We start from the raw sequence: 20,666 nt of genomic DNA, 5'->3' as shown, positions 1-20,666 counted from the left end.
GGAAGTTTGTACCGTTTATTATTCCATATAATCATTTTAAAAACACTTTTCTTTAATTAAATATCGAAATTAGTACATTCAATAATTCATTTTAATTAAAATTAAGTCAATTAATCTAACGAACAAATTAATAGTCAATATGTAGGAAAAGAGAATGGGGGTAAAATGGGAGCTGCAAAAAAAATTTCAGTAGTATTCAGAGGACCCACTTTGCCTGTTGGCATCATCTTACCCCCCATTGCACTGTAACAGTTTATATGCACGTTAAAATAAAATAAAGAAAAGTAACTTGGAAAGTAAATATTGTACCTATAACTCATCATGCAATTCTAGCTCATTCGTCAAAGTATTTTTAAAAATTTCCAAGAGTTATATGACAGTTAAGAAGTTTAATATTTGCCGTGTCGAATTGTTGTAAGGTAACACTTAAACTGTAAGGACTAATATTAACCAACCTGGTGAATCCAGATCGTAAAGATTCTTTTATTTAACTCACTCGTACTATTGCAGAATATATATTTTAAAACTTGAATGACTTTGCCCATCAACCGATTTCTTTTGTCACCGAGTTAAATCCCAGTTGATGAGGGTCTTGTCTTCTAGACAACCTAACCCTATGAATCTTACTTTTCTGTCCTTTAACCTTGCGCAAATCTATTCAAACTCTTTCGCAAATATATGTCTTCTGATTATTACTAAACAAATGTCTCAAGGATTTTACGTAAAAGTCGACTACAGTTATACCTGACAAAAATAATATTTTCCATGACATATATTTGTGTATTCCTCAAGTGGGACGACTGACATTTGTATTTTATTCATAGAAATAATTTTATTTTAATATCTACGATACTAAATTTTAAATTTCCAATTTTTTAAATGGTAGCACATTTTTTAGTGGTAAAATAATTTGTTTTACTATTGGGCATGATAACAGTAACAATTGATGGTGGTGACGATTACTATCGAAGATGCTAATTCTAACTATTAAAGATTATAATTGTTACAATCGAAAATGGTAACTGTTACTATTCAAGGTTGTAAAAATTCTGAAACAAAGAATAGGATAAATTTATATAAATTTAAATCCTTTATTTATATCCATATTTCGCTGTGTACATTTTGTCTTTTAAATAATTAAAATAAGTAACAATGCAATCGTTTGTCTGAATATAATAAAACTTTGCAAATATTGGAGCTGTTATTGATAACTTTAAATGATTGGGTATGATCATCAAAATAGCAATCATCCAAGTATTAAGTGAAATTAATCACATACACAGTTAAACAAAGAGAAAATTACATGTAGACAAGCTTCAGACTGTAACGCCAATATTTAAATTCTTTATTAGTTTAGATAGTAATTATTATTCTGGCTGATGGTAATTATTACCGTCAGATTATTAAGAATTACCATATTGATAATAGTTATAATTAGTCAAGATAATAAAAGTTATAATTTCTGATTATCATCAATAATTGTAGATTTCGCCATATAGTCGAGATACTACAATTCAGATTGTTTATCTAATAATTTAGATATTCACTACTATCGAAGTCAGTTTTAAAATTTTACTGTGACTAGATGATAACTTTTACTATAAAATCCTCTCCATGTAAGATAGTAATATATTATATACTGACTTATGTATTAATGAGTTTGAAATATTGATAAATATTTACAAGTCCGTTAATTTTTAGGTGAAAAAAAATTTTTTTGTCATTTGAAAAGTCAAAGTGGATCGAACCTCTATGACTTTCGTTGAAAAAGCGAGTCGAATTGAGCTCTCGATCGGTTGCCGAAGATTCTCGATTTCGTGACGGGGTGGTGGCAGCATGAAGGAGCGATGAACTCGGTCACCGGGCAACAAACTGCAAGCCAATGTAGGCATCCACCGACACACCTTTTGAACGTCCACATGTGCTATACATAATTCCTTCGTGTACATATATATAGTTATATATATACATGTACGTCTAAGTAAATGCGTTTTAAACTTACACAAAACAAACGCGAACGTCAACATGTTTACGAGTCTGAAAACGTGACGGTTGATTGGACTGTATTGAATGATATTTTTTCTCACGAATCAGCAAACTCCGTTCTTAAAATATTGCGTGTAATTACGTTATATTTAAAATTTTGTTTATTGAAATTTGTTAAAAATTTTTTATAAATTTATTTATAAATTCACTTTGTCCTCGTGTTATCATTTTATTTAAAAATAAATAACCGAAAAGTGGTAGCACATATATTTATATATATATTATAAATAAAATGAATCATGTTAAAAAAGAAGGCTCTCGAATGTTTGAGATTACGTGGATCTTTTTCTGGCTGTCATGAATAGCGGTCTATATCGTGTTCGAGTCGAGTGAAGCCGAGTTGAGTCGACGCTCTGGAACGTTTGTCGTAAACAATTCATTAAGTCCATTCTTCACGTTCAGAGTGCACGTTTAGGGTCGACGACCCGGTTCATATATAAACACCTACCGGATGAACTTAAAACAAGTGTATATTAGCGAATAATCAAAGCTAATTTTGATAATGCCTTTTAGGTATACATTTTTATTGGGTAACCAGACACGGAACCATTCAGCCAAGGGAATTTCAACATTTAATACTGAGAAAATTTCAAATCAATCCTAATTTTTCTCGTTATTTATATATATATATATATATATATATATATACATATATATATGTGTGTGTGTGTATATATATATGAAGATGATGAAAGATGAAAAATGAAACGATGATAAAAAAAAAGGAAAAAAAAAAAATATGTAAGAATTCCGTGGACGCAATTACCCTGAGCAGTAACTACGCGTCTGGCGAACGGTGAAAAAGCCCGTAGTCTAACCGTTGCTGCATAGCACGTTGACGTCGAGCTAGTGTGGGTTACCTGGTTAGTGACCGGGCAACCGAGTTCACTGGCATCGGCCCTCTTCCTGCAGCTTGGCTAATCCCAATCTCCAAGCCAACAAAACAAAGACAGAATGTACTGAAAAGCTTCTTCTTCTTCTACTTCTACTTCTTCTCTTCTTATTCTTCTTTTTTCATACGTAAATACACATACACAGTATTATATATATGTGTATGTATATAAAGTTCAAATGCTGTAGAAATTAATAATGGAGGAAAAATGATTAAAGTTTGCTTGATATCGTTGATAATGAGACGATGAGACTAGGTTTGAATATAAATATACAAGAATGGAAATTACAATGCGTGTGCTCATGCGTAAGCTATTACTACTGATTCAAAATATAGATATATATATATATATGTATGGAAAATACTTTGGTTAACGATATCACGCAAATTACAGGTCGTTGCCTCTAGATCTTTCTCTTTACTTTAACGCGAAAGTGCTTTCGCTGTGATTTCCCACATGCTCGTTATCTGTATGTAGATCAAATAATCTTTGATTTATTATATATGTACAAATATAAGGAAACTGTTTTCTGTGCAAAATTTAATTTTTTATTTAAATTATACCAAAATCATTTTTTATTATGCATGGAAAAAAATGATGCTCAAAATTTTAATTGTAGTTTATTTTTGACTTAATATTAGTATATTTGTATACTAATATCAAACCAGGATCATTATATATCACAAAATGGCTATTATTTATATTAAAATTTGATACACACAGAAGAGCGAAATTTGTAATTTCGTATATTAAAATTAATATAAAAAAGAATCGATAAATTGCTATCCACAGTTATTTATTACTATTCAAATAAACAGAAAAATTAAAAAAATTTACCACTTATTCGATTTATGTATATAATAAATTAATTTATAATAACGAATAAATAACATTTTATATTAATTATTAATCAATGGAATAGAATTTATAAAATAAGAGTTAAAAATTTTCGGTATTTTTATGAGCAACAAAATCAGTATCTAGTATACTAATTTTTCATTTTATTATTTACCACTTATTCGATTTATGTGTATTGTAAATTAATTTATAATGATGACTAAATGATATTTTAAGCTAATAATTGATCAGTGATATCGAATTTATAAAATAAAAGTTTGTAACTTTTGCAATTTTTCGGCTGGAAAAGTCAGTATCTAAGATAGCAATTCTTAATTTGACCAATCATTACTTTTTAATATATGTTTGCCATAAATTAATTAATTTCCACTAATAAGTCACGTATTTATACCTAAAAGTAATAATATTTAGTTACTTTTTGAAATAATTGACAGTAGTTTTTCGGAATCTACAAAAATTAGTAAACTACTTTGCATTAATTACATAAAAGTACTAATTATTGATAACAGATTCCACTTTTTACTATTATTTATTCATTTTTAATATTCTGTTTTTTTCGATCGAAGCTTTAAAACGGCATTAGAATAACAAAAATTCGATTAAAACGAAATTTACTTTTTTTTTACAAAATGGTAACAGTAAAAAAAATTAAATTTTTTTTTGCCTTTTTTCTTAAGAGTAACTAAAAGTTTTATCTTTAATGCAGACACTAATTTCGAGTTTTTTTTTGAAAAGCGAAAATTCTATAGAGAAAAAAAAAATTTGAAAAAATTTGTCCCCGGTTGCAAAGAAAAATTAAAAAAAAAAATTATCTGATAGTTATAAAAATTCAATTAAATTAACAATAATTAAATATTTTTTAGTATGGATTTTTTTACATACATTTTTTATACACAAAGAAATTTTTTTTTTAATTAAAATTGATAAAAAAAAAAAAAGTAAATATAACGAGGTAAAATATGTTTAATTTACATATTATAAAATCCTCATTGCGAGCAATGACTTTCGATAATGTGGGTCAGAAAAATAACAAACATACCCAAGTGTGTGTATCATCATATAATTTATTTTACCTTTTAGCTCAAATGTAAACACGTTAATACTTTAATCATAAAGTTAATTAGAACGTGATCAATTGATTATATTTATTCATTACATATAAATGAAAGAAATTTAAAAAAGTGAAAAAAGTTATTTAATATTATACACATGGTTATAATTATATATTTTATAATATCATACAATTAATTAAGAGGCTGCATAGAAATAGACTAATTTTTTTTTTTAATTACATCAAATTTAAATTTGAAAAAAAATTTTTTTTTGCTAAAAATTATTAAAATTGACTCATTCATTCAAAAAACACCGATGATTCACTCACTTATGGGGAAAAATTCAGACTTCAAAACGTTGTGACAACTCCGATTTTATTTTTAGTGAGCAGACGGTCAACAAAAAAATTTAAAATTTTTAAATTATATGAAATTATAGATGTACTACAAAGTATATAATTTGTATCATAGGGTCGACGGCCACTCAACTCACGCAGTCATCGTCATTATGTCATTCATGTCACTCTTACGCACGCACGTTCGACACTTCCACGCGTATGTTTATTCACATATTGTTTAAGTACAGTTACATTCATCATTGGAAATTGTTTTGTCATATAATATATAACAAAATTATAAATTTAAATATGTAAATATCATTTTTTTTTTTTTAAATGATAAAACACTAAAAAACCTTTTTAATAACTAAATTTTATATTTTCACTTAAACTAAAAACAGTTCAATTTTTTACATCAAGACCGAGGCAAAATGGGCCGATCTTTTTTTTCAACCGGAAAAATTAATTTTTTGTTTTACAAATTTTAGTTACAGTTTTTAAAAGTAAATGGGGTAAATTGAACAGTCAAAAGCGCGGCAAATTTAAAATTTTGAATTAAATTTTTTTTTAGTTTTCAATACAAAAAAATTTTTACTGAAAATTTTTAATTGAACTCTGTTCAAACTGACCAACTTGCCCCACTTTTTTTAAAAGCTGTAACTAACCATTTAAAAAAAAATTTGTCTTCGATCCAGGGCAGAATGAGACAGAGTAGGAAAATTTATTTTTTTATTTTACAACTCTTAGTTACAGTTCATAGAAGTAAATGGGGTAAGTTGAACAGTCAAAAGTGCGGCAAATTTAAAATTTTGTATCAATTTTTTTTTTTTAGTTTTCAATGAAAAAAATTTGTACTTTGATTCTGTTCAGAGTGACTAACTTGCCCCACCTGTTTAAAAACTGTAACTAACTATTTAAAAAAAAAATTTTTTCTTTAATCCAGAGCAAAATGAGACATTTTTTGTCTCATTTTGCCCCGGATTCTCGAGTAGGTGATGTTTTTTATAAACGATGGTTTAACTTATGACTCAAGGTGTCATTGAGCTCATCAACACGTAAAAGTATTCTCAGTATTATGAGTAGTTTTGAAGGTTCATCGACTTTTAAATGAAACAAATATAGTGTGACAATTGAGAAATTAATAACAATAATAATAAAAAAAAAAAAAATAATAAAAAATAAAAAAGTTTATACATATCTTTAATGACTCACGTTACAGCGATCAGTAGGTTATCACCATAATTATTTTGAAATGAAAACCGTTAGCCTACTATTAAATTACTAGTTAGATTTGATGAAGTAATCGTTAAGAAATTTATTTTCATTTATTTATTTATTATTTTTTTTTTTGCTGGGTCATGTAATCAGCAAGAGACTGAGAGGATAATTTATTTTGTTTTCATAAAATTTATTTATAATTAAATTACAAAACAATCGGTTCGATTTTGGGTCAAGTCGATGTTTATTATGTAATATATAGTGAACCAGTGCTTGTGTACTATAAATATATGTAAGTGACTAATATATATGAGTTTATTAATTATTGATGACTGTATAGTTACATGAACTGTGAATATCGATATGCATTTGATACAAATACTTGTTTTGAAATTCAAATAAATGGGTTTATTTTTATATCTAATAAATTTCTCTCTCATACTGTATATATATTGTTGGTGTGCATTAACAGGGTCATCGTCCTAAGAATCGCAAAGAGTCCAGTCTCTCGGTCATGAACATCGAGCACCTCAGTTGCAGGATCAACGAACCCCATTACAAGAGTTCAGTAGACTCAGAATTGATTAATCTAGTTTAATTTATTTTGAGCAGAAAAAAATAAAATAAAAATAAATATATATATATTTTTTTTTACTGTTTCATTATTACTTTTTACAAAAAAAAAAGTTAGATCTAAGATCTAAATCCGAATTTATAAAATAATTTATCAAACTAAAAATTCAAAATTTTTATTCCAACAGATTGTGGAGGTTCATGAAAAAAAAAGTAAATTATTATTTTTTTTTTTTAATGATAATATAAAAATTTAATAAAATGATAAATTATAAAGAAAAAAATATTTTGAAAAATTGCACCTATAGCTTTTTTAATTTTCTATATGTGCATTTTTTTTTTTTTTTGTAAATTAAATCTGAAAAAAAAAATCCAAAAATTGTTAATTGTCTGCTAACTTCAGGATCACAACTAGCCGACGTCTAATAATTTTTTAATTTTTTTTAAAAACGATAAATTACAAAAAAAATTATTTTGAAAAATTGCACCTATAGTTTTTTAAATTTTTTACATGTGCATATTTTTAGTTTTTTTTTTTTTTTAATTAAATTTGAAAAAAAAAAATCCGAAAATTTTTAATTGTTTTCTAACTTCAGGACCATTCAATTTTCTAATGACAAAAAAAATTAACGTGGTTTTGTGTAAAAAAAATTTGATCAAAATACAAATATGTAATTTAAAAAAAAAATGTCAGTGAAGTATAAGGGCAGTATAGAGCAATAAACTTAGGTAGGGCATTGCACCTCAGTGCATAAAATATAAAAGAGTCTTTGGCCGCACTCGCAAGCTCGCGGAGTTGCATCGCGTCCAGTGACCCGCCCTACCGTTAGGACGGCCCCGAGGATGCGTTCCCCTCTCTCAAACGATTAACTCCCTTCTCTTTATCTCGTCCTGTGCTTCTTCTTCTTCTTCTTCAACTTCTCTGTGTTATCATTATTATTACTATTTTTATCTATGCCATTTCTCTTATTGTAGTTTGCATTTCATATCTCTGAGGCAAGTGGAAATACTTTGATCTATTTAATACTCATTTTGAATTTTTAAATCTATAATATTCAATTACCGACTGACCTCACATCTATTCAACTGATTACTCATATTTATTTTCATTTTTCATACCCATCTAACGGATTTTATTTACTTTTTAAATATCAACAAAGGATTTTATTTTAAATAAATTAATTATTTATTATTAATTTCATTTTTAATTACAAGCTCAAGCTTAAAATAATTAAATATTTTTATTTTTACTTTCATAGTAAATTTAATTCCAGTAATTACTCAAAATGTAATTTCTTAAAAAATTAATTTATAAATATAGAGTAATTTTAGAAATATAAATTTTTGACCTACTCGTCTTTTGAAGAAAAAAAAAAAAAAAAAAAAAAAAAAACAAAAAAAATTTCAAATTTTTTTTCCTCAGAAAAAAATGATTTTTTGGCGGGAGAAATATTTTGCATTTGAATTGCAAACAAAAATTTTCTAATAACTGGAAAAATTTTCTTGAGGGAGTAAAAATTTTTTATGTCAAAAAGTTTTATGTTAAAAAAAAAAAAAAATTGTTGTAAAGACAATAAAAAATTTTAAATAACAATTGTCAATATATTAAAATATATATTTAACACAAGTAAAGTAAGACTAAAAAAAAATAAAATGATGACGTTTATTATGACATCATATTGTCAGCACATGATATCAGTATCCTATGATTGAGTGACTGATTCTAGTAGAGAAAAGTTATGATATGAAAGAGAGAGAGAGTTCATCGACCGTTTGCGTGGCGTTGAAGGGGTCGGCGTACTCCCATCAGCTATGGAAAGAACTCTTTATATCCCTCTCTTTTATACATACATACTTATATCTATATATATAGAAATATACATAGATGTATGGATGTATTTAGCAAAGTAAAGTTATATATTGCGAGTGTATGAATGCAGCTGCTCACGTGCATGTGGATGCAGTTGTTACACTCCCACGTCGCAATGTAGTACCGTAATATTCGCGGAACTTGGGGTCCCCTTTGTAACGCCCTCCTACTCCTCCTTTGTTTCCTAGATCGTCTTCCCTCAATCTTGTGAGCATTCCCCATAGAATTTGACCTAACAACGTCTTTTCATACTAAGTACATACAAGTTATTATTATCACTAAAGCTTCGACCTTCCATTATACTTCTTATCCTCAACAAATTGTAAAAAATCTTAAAAGTGAACTTTAATTCATCTATTTTATTTATTTATTATTAACCATACATTGAAAAACATAATCGGTAGCTACTACCGATTATTTTTCGATAGCCGCCTCAAATTATTTTTCGGTAGCCGCTACTAATTATTTTTCGGTAGCCGCTACCAATTATTTCGGTAACAGTTACCAAAATAATCGGTAGCTGCTACCGAAAATTAGTTAACTGGTACCAAAATAATTGGTAGCGGCTACCAAAAAATAATCGGTAGCGGCTACTAAAAAATATTCGGTAGTAGCTACCTATTGCCAATAGGTAGCTGCTAGCGATTATTTTTTTCAGTATAATTTTTTTTTTTATTAATTGGGAAGCCGCTATATCAATTAGAGCAGCGGGCTAAGACGACCTTCTTAAAAATTTTATTAGTTTGTTATCAAACTAACAGACACACCTTATCACGATCGACGTCAAAAATAGGGTGTCAGTAATTTATTTTATAGGCCTTGGAAAATTAAAAAGGGGAATGATGGCCCTGTTCCAAAATTAATTTTTTACGATTTTTTTTATTTTTTCGGAGCCAAATAATTCATTAAAGCAAAATAGCCAGCGGGGGTAAATTGGACAGTCGAAAATAAAAATTTAAAAAATTATTTTTTTCTCATTTTCTTATTAATAAAAATATTATTATATTATATTATTATTAATAAAAATAGAATTAAGTAAAAATTTGAATTTTTCAAATTTTAGTCATGGGTCTAACTTATCCTGGTTAATTAGTGCAAGTAAACTATTGAATCTCAATAAATATAAAAATAAAAAAAAAATTTGGGAGCACATTATAGAACAGAGAACCGTTTTGCCCTTTTTTCCTATTTTCTATGAATGCAAATTTTCAACCACTCGTAGTTTAAAGAATTAAAGTTAAATTTAAAACCGTGAAATCATGAGGTAGAAAATGGTTAACCCTTTTAGAAATTTCGACAGAGGTGTTGTAGGTTATACAGAGTCGACAAGTAAAACTCAATAGACAAACCACGCCTTGTAGCTTTAAATAAATAAACCCCAGCCACAGGATAATGACTCCCCTATTATTATTCAATCACACCTTGGTCATACTCTTCAAGTAGTTTCTTTAAAAAAAAAAAAATAATAAATATGACTTTCAGTAGCCTGCTACGGGTATCAAGGAGTATACAGAAGCGTCACCATTTTTAATTGTTTTTCCCATTGACCGGGTCCCATTCCTAAAGAAAAATAAATTGTACAAAAGTCAAGGGACCACTGTCATATATTTTAGCCTTAATCCCATTAACCTAGACTAGCTTGTCATTCAAAATAAATAATAAAACGTCAATAATTCAAATCATCGCTCATATTGAGCATCTAATAGCAACATTTTAATTATTTAAAAAAAAATTTTAATTAAAAATAATAATAAAAAAAAAAAGTTAGTTTATATTGATACGAAAGAGAGTGGACGCAGTTAAATGAGATTATTGAGTTTAAAAATATTGATCGACTTATATGCATCTCAAAGTGGCAATGGGGAGCAGGGCATCTCGAGGCCGAGGCTAGTGGAACAAACTTTTGCACTCTTTCCTTTTTCTTTGCATCATTTCTCTTCTACTTCTTACTACTGTGTATAACATACTGTGCACACATACACACATGTACATACATATACATATATACTTACCTTGACGTTCGATTATTCGCGTGCTTCCCACGTTGTTTCTCACTCTACTCTTTTTATTGTCGGGCAGAGGCTTTGTAGCTCTATCTTCATTTTTGCTCTCGTATGTACTTGTAAGAGTTATTGAGACTCTCGACGTAGGCTCTTCGCGGTTCAACGACGCTAGGCGCAACGACCTACGATTCACATTTATCTATGTACATATATATACATATATACTGTTCTATACAGTTGATTCACTATTTATACTGAATATGTTTTAAAAAATAACTTAAAATAAATTTAATCATGAAATTTATAATTAATTTTTTTTTTTTACTTTCTTTAATTTGATGTCAAAATTTTGACTTCTCATTTTTTTAAAAGTTTTGGATAATAATTTTTGGATTTTTTTTTTTTCAACAAATAAATTACAAAAAAAAAAAAAAAAATATGGGCATGTAGAAAATTTAAAAAACTATAAGTGCAATTTTTAAAAAATATTTTTTTTTATAATTTATCGTTTTTAAAAAAATCCAAAAATTATTGGATGTTGGCTAACTTTCGTATCAGTGATTAAAATTAGACAATTAAATTATTCTTACAAAAAAAAAAAATCTAATTTGTAAATTTAATTTTGCGATTAAAAATAAATAAGTTAATAACAGTATTTTGTTAAAAAATTTAATTTAATTTTCGTACGTGATTTTTTATTACGTCACATATGACAATCAAAATATGTTTGTAGATAAAATACAATATACTGTATACGTGTCGTATTCATATACACAAATATATTTATTTATTTATACAAAAGCGCGTTCGATGCAGGTTCAGTGACATCACACACGCATGTGCGTGACGTTCATTGCGCACCGTTACACCCATAGCTAGCCATACCGCCTGCTACGGAAGTGTATTGTACTCTACTCGTATCTTTGCCATCGTCGTCGGCAAATGAATACAGAAGCTAAGTAATTTTGATGCGTCAACAATTATCTAACACTCGCTGTAAGTTTTATCACCAAGACCTACACCAGACACGACTATAGAATTTTCGAGAATCTTTAATCACTTTATGATCATTATTCATTAATAAATTATACATACTGTAAAAAATTGGGAATGAATTCGGAGTGTAAATTTTTTGCAGTGTATATGCAATAGGGTGGTCGTAAAAAATTAAATTTTTTCAGACGCCTCATAAAAAGCTTCTTTTTAGTGAGAAAATACATGGGAAATTTGTTTTTTTTTTTTTTTTTTTAAGTAAAAAGGACACGTGTCTCAGGACGATCAAAGTTTATTTTTCGATACGATCGCGGTTTTTTTTAAATATCTCATGAAATATGCGGATCAAAGGAAAAAGTCATAGGAACAATTTTGTAGGAAATTGAATTCTTGACAAAAAAGGTCATATTCATTTTTTTTATAAAATGTGTATTTACGAAGATATTTTAAAAAAACTTTTTAGATCTTATGAATTGAGCGTTTTAAGGATTATAAATTTTGAAAATAACATTTTTTTAAGTATATAGAAACTATAAGAAGAATTAATGATTGATAGGTCACGAGGTACAAAGTTATCTATATTTAAGAAAAAACGTTATTTTTAACTTTCAAAATCCGTCAAATTCTCAATTGATAAGATCTAAAATAGTTTTTTTAATATATCTTCACAAATACACATTTTATGAAAAAAATGAATGAGACCTTTTTTGTTAATAATTTAATTTCCTACAAAATTGTTCCTATGGTTTTTCCCTTTAATCAGCATATTTCATGAGATATTTAAAAAAAACCGCGATTGTACGCAAAAAGAACTTTGATCGTCGTGAGGCATGTTCTTTTTACTTAAAAAGAAAAAAACCAAATTCCCCACTTATTTTATATATATATATATATATATATATATATATATATATATATATAAATAATAAATTGCTCATATTAATAAATTAACAATTAGTGACCGGTTTTATCACCTTCTTATTATTTACATCCCAAAATTAATTTAATTTAATTTATGGAAATTAATTTTTTTTTTTTAATAATAAATTGCCGTCAAGTATAATAACAAAATTAATATTTTTATAGCCGAATATATTAATTTATAAAATCTAAAAAAAAAGAAAAAATTAATTAAGTACTTAATCATCAAAATATTATTATTTCATTAGTAATTGTTTAAAAAAAAAAATGACAATAAATATAAAAAAAAAAATATTCTCAGGAAATTTTCATTGACGTGGTTAGAATACATTATATATGTATAAATATTGTAAAGAATTAAATATTCTAACCAAACGACACATGATACAATCAATATCATATTGTCGTTTTTTTCTTTTGTGTTCTGTATTTTTATTTATTTTTCTTTCCTTTTTTTTTTTTTTTAATAATGAATATGAATAATACATATTACTAGTTAGTAATATATAATGACGTTAAAATATATAAAAAAATCGTTTACTCAAGACAATAAAAAAATAAAAAACAAGACATAGGATACGATATATCCGAATGAAAACAGACTCCTTTGCATGTCGCGTGTCCCCTTTGTTCTCATCCCTCTCGTATCATATTCTGATCCATTGAATATGAATGCACTTGTATCAACGTTTAATAGCTGGGTTCAAGGTTAAATAAAAAAGTGCATACTCCACATTAATTTTTATTATTTTAATAACTAATATGCTGTTTGAAAAAAAATATCAACTGAAGTTTGTAAAAAAATTTTAAGTCATTTAATTCAATGGTTAAATCAGGGTTCCATATATAGAAGCCCAAGCCTTATATATAAAAAATAAATCATATTCACTGCATACATTAAGAAAAATATTCAATTTTTGACATTATAAGTTATTAAATATTATTATTTTATGTATCAAATTAAATATAAATAATATGAGTTTTTTAAAAAAAAATTTTTTTTTATACTTCTTAATTAAATTAGTCGTTTTTATTATTATTTTTTTATCTTTTGTAATATAGGAGAGAAAGGGACAAAATGGAATAGAGGGCACAATGGGGTACTCCAAAAATTCTATAAAAAAATTTTGTTTTTAAATGCTTTTTGAAAATTGCAAAATTACTTTTGTAAATATAATTGAGCATTAGGGGAGAGAGGGGCAAAACGGGGTACTTAAGAAAATACCAAGTTTTCGAGGACTCAAATACACTAAATCTTTTTTTTATGATAATCAAAGTAAATAGAAAAAATTTCCAGCTACCGTCAAAAAAAAAAATTCATTTTTGCGGGCAAAATGGGCTACCCCCTAAAAAAGATTAAAAAAAAAATTTTGGATTTTAAATGAATTTGATTAACTTAAACTTTTTTGCAAGTAATTTACATGAAGAAAAATTATATTTTATATGATCATTGGATACCCAAGAAGAAAAATAAATTTTCAATAGTTTTTATCATAAAACAAAAGTCATTAATATTTTTCAACTGGCAATTGATTTTTGAAAAAGTTTAATAAAAAAAATTCAAAATAACGCTCAATTATATTTACAAAAGTGATTTTGGAATTTTTAAAAACCATTTAAACATAAAATTTTTTTTTTATTAAATTTCGCGGGTACCCCTTTTTGTCCCTAATTTGAATTTTTTTTGTTATACTTTTTCAAAAATCGAGGATCAGTCGAAAAATGTTATTGATTTATTTGTGATAAATACTATTAAAAATTTTTTTTTTTACTCTCTGTATTCAATAGTTCTGTAAAATATAATTTTTCTCTATTCAAATTACTTGCAAAAAAATTTTTATTTAATTATTTATTTAATATGCAAAAATTTCTCTTTTTTGCACCTTTTTTATGAGGGTACCCCATTTTGCCACCCTCTTCCCTATATATATAAATATATATGTAGTATTTTATATAGACATAAAATAACAATAATTGGTACCCTGTCTAAAACTGGGTCTTTCATTTCACTTTTTTATTGCAACCACATACGTGATATATTACGTCCATACCAAAAGAAAGTTCTAACGCAGAGAAATTGAGTAAATTCTAAATTTTCTTACTCAAAAAATTTTTATAACTATCCCTTTACAATAAAATAAAAATTAATAGAACTATTTCATAAAACGATAAAAATTTTTAAAATTCATTCATAGATTTTTCGACAAAGATAATTTATACCCCAAAGATTCAAAGAGTTTCTTCAACAAAAAGGGAAGGATTCAACATTGTTATGATGTGTATTCCCTGTCTATTTATATATACCCTTACTTTAAAGCTTTAATTCTTCACCGAAAGTCAACATCAGCCCTACCCTCATATTTAACCGACCTGGAGATTCAGGTAACGAAAAATGTAGGTGAGGTTTACAAAAAAAAAAAAAAAACTAAATTTGTGTAGTTTACTGAAAATATTGAATTTCAAACGGAAGGATTACATCCTCATCAAATTTTGATATTTCCGGTGGTTCATTTTTTTGTTTCAATCAATAAAAAAAATTCTACTTTTATTTTTATTGCCACATACATAAATATATATATATTTTTTTTTATTTAGCGACAGCAAAAAAAAAGTTCGATAATTGACATACGTATTTAATTTTTTAATTATCATCATCATGAAAGTCGCGACAGTTCACTGTACTATTCAAGGACTTTTCTTCCTGACGATCTCTTGTGGCCTCTGACACTCGACGGTCCTTCGCCGTTATGGGAAGCCAACGTCCGGTCGTACGTGGTTGAATTGCAAAGGAAGGACACGAGACTTTACGTATCAGCAAATGTATATATACATACATACATACATATATACATATACATATATATACACATGTATATAAAACTAAATAAAAAAAATATAATAAGATAGAAGAGTGATGTGTAATGGACTAATATAGGCAGGTGTTCCATTTCGAATTATATATATATATGTATATATATATATATATATATATATATATATATATATATATATATATATATAATTTAAAATATAAAATTACGTCTCTTTTACGAAGTTCACCGAACTCGTGTTATGTTCGGTAAAATGCAATTATTGCATTTAACGAACCATACAATTGTATTTTAAAAATATAAAATAAAAAAAAATATCAAATGAAAAGTATTTAACATTACTATTGTCAATTCTGTGTAAACTATCAAATTAAATATGCTAATGTAACTAGAAATTTAATGATTCTAAAGTTACTAGATAATAAAAAATTTTCGGAATTTTTTTAAACACCTTAATTTAAAAAAAAAAAAAAAATTTTAAAAATGCACATGTAGAAAATTTCAAAAACTATAAGTGCAATTTTTTTAAATATTTTTTTTTTATGATTTACCGATTTAAAAAAAATCTAAAAATTATCAGACGCCGGTTGTCGTGAAAATTATAATAAATTATTTTCAGTAAATTTAAATTCTTAAACAAATTTTCCAATAATTAGTAAACACATTCTATATATATATTTAATAAATATAAGCTATAAAATAAATTGTATCAGTAATTAAGGATCGAGAGAAAATAAACGTAACATTTGAATTAATAAAAAAATTAGGAGTTTGATCTCGTTGTAGTCGATATTATCACATATCGAATAGAGCGATAATATAAAGGAGTATATATGTATATATAGTATACATATAAAGAGGGTTTGGTCATAAAAGTAATTCGTTGACGTGCGAGCTAATATAAGCTGATGGTGAGCAAGAAAGATAATAATATAATTGAACAAAGAGTGTGAGAAAAAATAAAGAAAGAACATGGTAGAGAAGGAGCTGGCCTTGGCCGTTGCCGGCGAGTAATTCAGTCAAGGTTTCGGCCGATGAACTTGTCGCTAGGAAGGAGGCCCCAGTGCTGGTGGGGACCAGCCGTCCAATCAGAAGACTCCAATGTTAAGTTAACTTGGTTTTGATTGGCCATCTTTATGTTATGTCGGGGCCCGGTGTTGTCAGTGACCTCCAGCATTGAAAATACGATCAGCACTGAGGGTTCTATACTCTTCTGCGAGTAGCTCTGTTCTGTCCCTCTGCTTGCTTACATATTAGTAGCTTCGCCGTAGACACTACAAGCAGACGTAGTTTACTACTATACGTAACTCACAACACCACAAGTTTAAGTAAAGCCTACTATACCCAGTTCTCTCGTTTGCTTTACTTGTTGTATACCCTCCCCACTACACCATCATCAACACGATCACGTCGTCGTGAGTAAGGGTGTACAGGCTAGTCAGGTAACCATTACAGCCTGGCATCAAACTCCAGTCAGACGAACGCGAGCCTCCCTCGAGCGAAGACTCACTTTCACTATCTCCTCAATTCGCCCAGTCGTTTTTACACATTCTCACACTAACGTGTTTATTTTTTTTTTTTTTGACAATAAATGTGTTAAAGTGACTTTAATTTTTAATTAAACAATTTCATTGTTTATTAATTATTATTATTTATGATACTGTGTAACAAGTGCAGTGTTTAGTTTTTTTTTTTTTTTACATATATATGAATTTAGTTAAAGTGTCATGTGTGACTTAAAAAAAGGATTTATGATAAATTGTGAATGACGTTCTATACTGAGGATTTAATGATTCCGAAACTAATTGGCGACACTCGCGTGGACAGCACTTTTGACCACTCGATGCAGCCGTGGTATGAAACGATGATCCTGACACCCGACAGTAGCATTCAACAGGGCAGTCTTGTGCCCTCTACCCCGGGGTCACCGATGTCCAGTGCATCGAGCAAGTCCTGCTCCAGGCCATCGAGCGTCACTATGTCGAGTCCTTATCATATCGCACAAGTTCCACATGTGGTTCCTAATATGCCAACTATGGACTCGACTGTCTCGTCCGCGCGACCAGAACCCGAACTTAATATAGGTACTAGAGTAATTAATTTTTTTAAAATTATCCAAATGGATTTTAAATTTAAAAAAAAGGTCAAAGTCTAGGTTAAAAGATGTGGGAATGTCTAATACAATAAATAATAAAAACAAATCACTGAGCGTGACAGAGTGAAAGCAGAAAGTTGTAATACACGATGCTGTAACTCTGGTTCACTGGAGAAAGTACTTAAACTCTTTTTCACTCCTTTCTCTTGGTATACGATCGCGTACACGTGCGTTAGAGAGGAGTTACATATATGTATATAAATAAAAATAAATAATATATATAGATATATGTGTTTATTTTAAATAATTAATTGAATGTTAATTTGATTACAGAATTCGATGGCACGACTGTTTTATGTCGAGTATGCGGAGACAAAGCTTCTGGTTTTCACTATGGAGTACACTCGTGTGAAGGATGCAAGGTAAGAAATGATAATAATAGTAATAGACTAGAGCAATGACTTGAGCAATTTAATTACAATCTCGCTAACGTTTTTATTGGCTAACTCTCTTTTTTCACGCGAAAGTACGAATGTACATTTTTTTTTATAACTTGTGTTTGTAGTATTACTGCTTTAAGGTGAAAGTATTTTGTACGCGGTTTTATTTACTGTTGATGAATAAAATTATTTTTCGCGGTTGTTTTTACACTGGACCAGTTTCACGATAGCGAGAGGTTTTTTTGCTCATTAATCGAAATCAATTATTTTTTTAAATTATTTAGAAATTTTTTATTTTTAAATTTATTAGTCGAAACAATTTACTTTCTATGAAAGACAAAAAATAGTTAATGATGTAACTTATTTTAAATATATAATTAACTATTAATAAAAATAGTTATTTTATAGATACAGAAGAAAAAGATTTTTTCGCGTAAGAGAAATTTTGCATTAAAAAATGTAAACTAAATTTTTTTTCTCATCAAAAAATTTTTCTTGCTTAAAAAAAAATTTTCTTGTTTCAAAAAAATTTTTTCTTGTTTTAAGAAAATTTCTTTTAATTCATAATTCAAAAATTTTTTGTGGCGCCAAAATTGTATTTTTTATTATAAATTGAAAACAAAAATATTTCTTAAGACAAAAAAAAATGTCTTACCTCAAAAAATTTTTCTTGCCTCAAAAAAAATTTCATTGTCTCAAGAAAATTTCTGTTTTCAATTTATAATTCAAAAATTTTCTTGTGGCGCCAAAAAATTTTTTTTTATAAAAAAAAAAAATTTTTCTTAAGACGAGAAAAAATTTCTTGGTTCCAAAAATTTTTCTTGCCTCAAAAAAAAATTTTCTCGCCCCAAAAAAATTTATGTTTTCAATTTATAATTCAAAAATTTTCTTGTGGCGCCAAAAAATTTCTTAGTTCAAAAAATTTTTATTTCTTGAGTCAAACAAAAATTTTTTGCATCACGATATTTTTTTTTTTCTGTGTACAGATTTAAAAAAAAGCAAAGTTTGTGAGTTTGCTCTGAGTAAAATATCAATAGAAAGTCAATTGACTGAAGTTTCTTAATTAATTTAATAAAACTTGTAACAAAGTTATTAATTAAATATATACTTGCATTCACAATTTAATTAAAACAACAAGTTTATCAATTTTTTTTTTAAATTCAATGGTTACTAATTTAATAATCTAAATAAAAATAAAAATAAATGATTTCGATTGATTTATAATAGTCTGTGTGATTGTGTATGATCGTAAGCGTTTTAAAAATTAAAAAATAAAGTTGTCGACCTGAGTATATATATATTATATATGTATAATAATATTCCGACAGTGAGCAAGGTTTAAGGAAGCTCGTTAATAAATGTTACTTGCCAGATGACCCTCAAAAAACTATTAACTCATTGGCATGACCATATAAAACCGTCAAGGCCCACTCTTTAAATATAATCCAGTCACTCTGACATTTCGTTACCAAGTTGTATTTCCGGAAGAACAAAATCTAACCATGATGCCTAAAAACTTTTTCTTTTTAACTAGTCATGACCGTTTAAAATTTTTTAACAAGGACAATATAAATTCATCCTCGAAACCAGAGACATCCGCGTGACCCATCGGACACCGGGTAGACTCAAAGCGGAAATTTGCGGTGGCCCAGAGACTCAGTACTAGAGAGTGAAATCTATATAAATACGACCTCCAAAATCACAATGAAACGCCGCATGTTACTTACGCAAAAGAACACACTGACAGTAAATGTAGCAAATTCTTTTATTTTTTTTTTTTTTTTTAAATTTCTTTTACCTTCGTCTTTTAGTTTACTTCCTTAAAAGCCATAGATTTGTATGAGAGGAGTCTTCAGGTATAATTTTTTTTTTCTTCACTCAGATTATTTTTATGGATGATTGATCATCGATTATTTTCATGGTCTAAATTTATTATTCCATTGCTCTTGAATTGACAACTAAACTTTCAAAAAAAAAAAAAAAATAAATAAATAATTTCATAAATTGAATAATTTAATTAACAATGAAGATATAGAATTAATTGATAAAAAAAAATGATAAATAATGACAAGAAAATTTTTTATTGGACTAATATTTTTTGCGATACGTTTTTTGCACGATTGGCAATTACTTCTCGAAGGCCGTCAAGTCAACGTCCTCGTGGTCTTGGCAAAGTGATGGCAGAGGGGATGTGTGGGACGGAATAGGTTACAAGTAAATAAGAAGGGGAAGTAAGAAAAGATAAAAAAAAAAAAAAAAATAAAACAAAGATAGTGTAATGGTGTATTTACAGACTCCACTGTCATTCCCCACTTCTTTTGCGATCCCCTTCTCTCTTTAACTCGCGCTTACCTGATACTTAAGATCAGCGAACTTTCAGATGCTTCTCAGCACTCTTACTGTTAGTATCATATATATATATATATATATATAGGTTTCATATTTTTCTAAAATAAATACAGAGATCAAAAAATGCGTTTCATTGTACGGTAACCTTTTTGGCCAGACGAATAATCGGTGAAATCTAAAAATATA

The 20,666-nt window shown here is 27.6% G+C and overlaps 1 protein-coding gene across 3 annotated transcripts in view; it reads left to right on the top strand.

Moving 5' to 3' along the window:
- Positions 1 to 20,666, top strand: part of LOC103571570 (nuclear hormone receptor E75) — a 124,606-nt gene that overhangs the window by 91,225 nt on the left and 12,715 nt on the right. For 2 of the 3 annotated variants that reach the window (XM_008549775.3, XM_008549776.3), the window contains exon 2: positions 18,025 to 18,113. In XM_008549775.3, the coding sequence (XP_008547997.1) occupies positions 18,025 to 18,113 (89 nt within the window). Of the gene's footprint in view, positions 1 to 17,270; positions 17,681 to 18,024; positions 18,114 to 20,666 lie in introns of those variants that run through there. The other variant, XM_008549774.3, reaches the window with a different exon arrangement.

This window comes from Microplitis demolitor, chromosome 9 (assembly GCF_026212275.2).
Source record: "Microplitis demolitor isolate Queensland-Clemson2020A chromosome 9, iyMicDemo2.1a, whole genome shotgun sequence".
In the NCBI taxonomy this organism is placed as follows: Eukaryota; Metazoa; Arthropoda; class Insecta; order Hymenoptera; family Braconidae; genus Microplitis; species Microplitis demolitor.
Note: the sequence above shows the minus strand (reverse complement) of the source record. Positions and strands in the feature narration are given on the sequence as shown.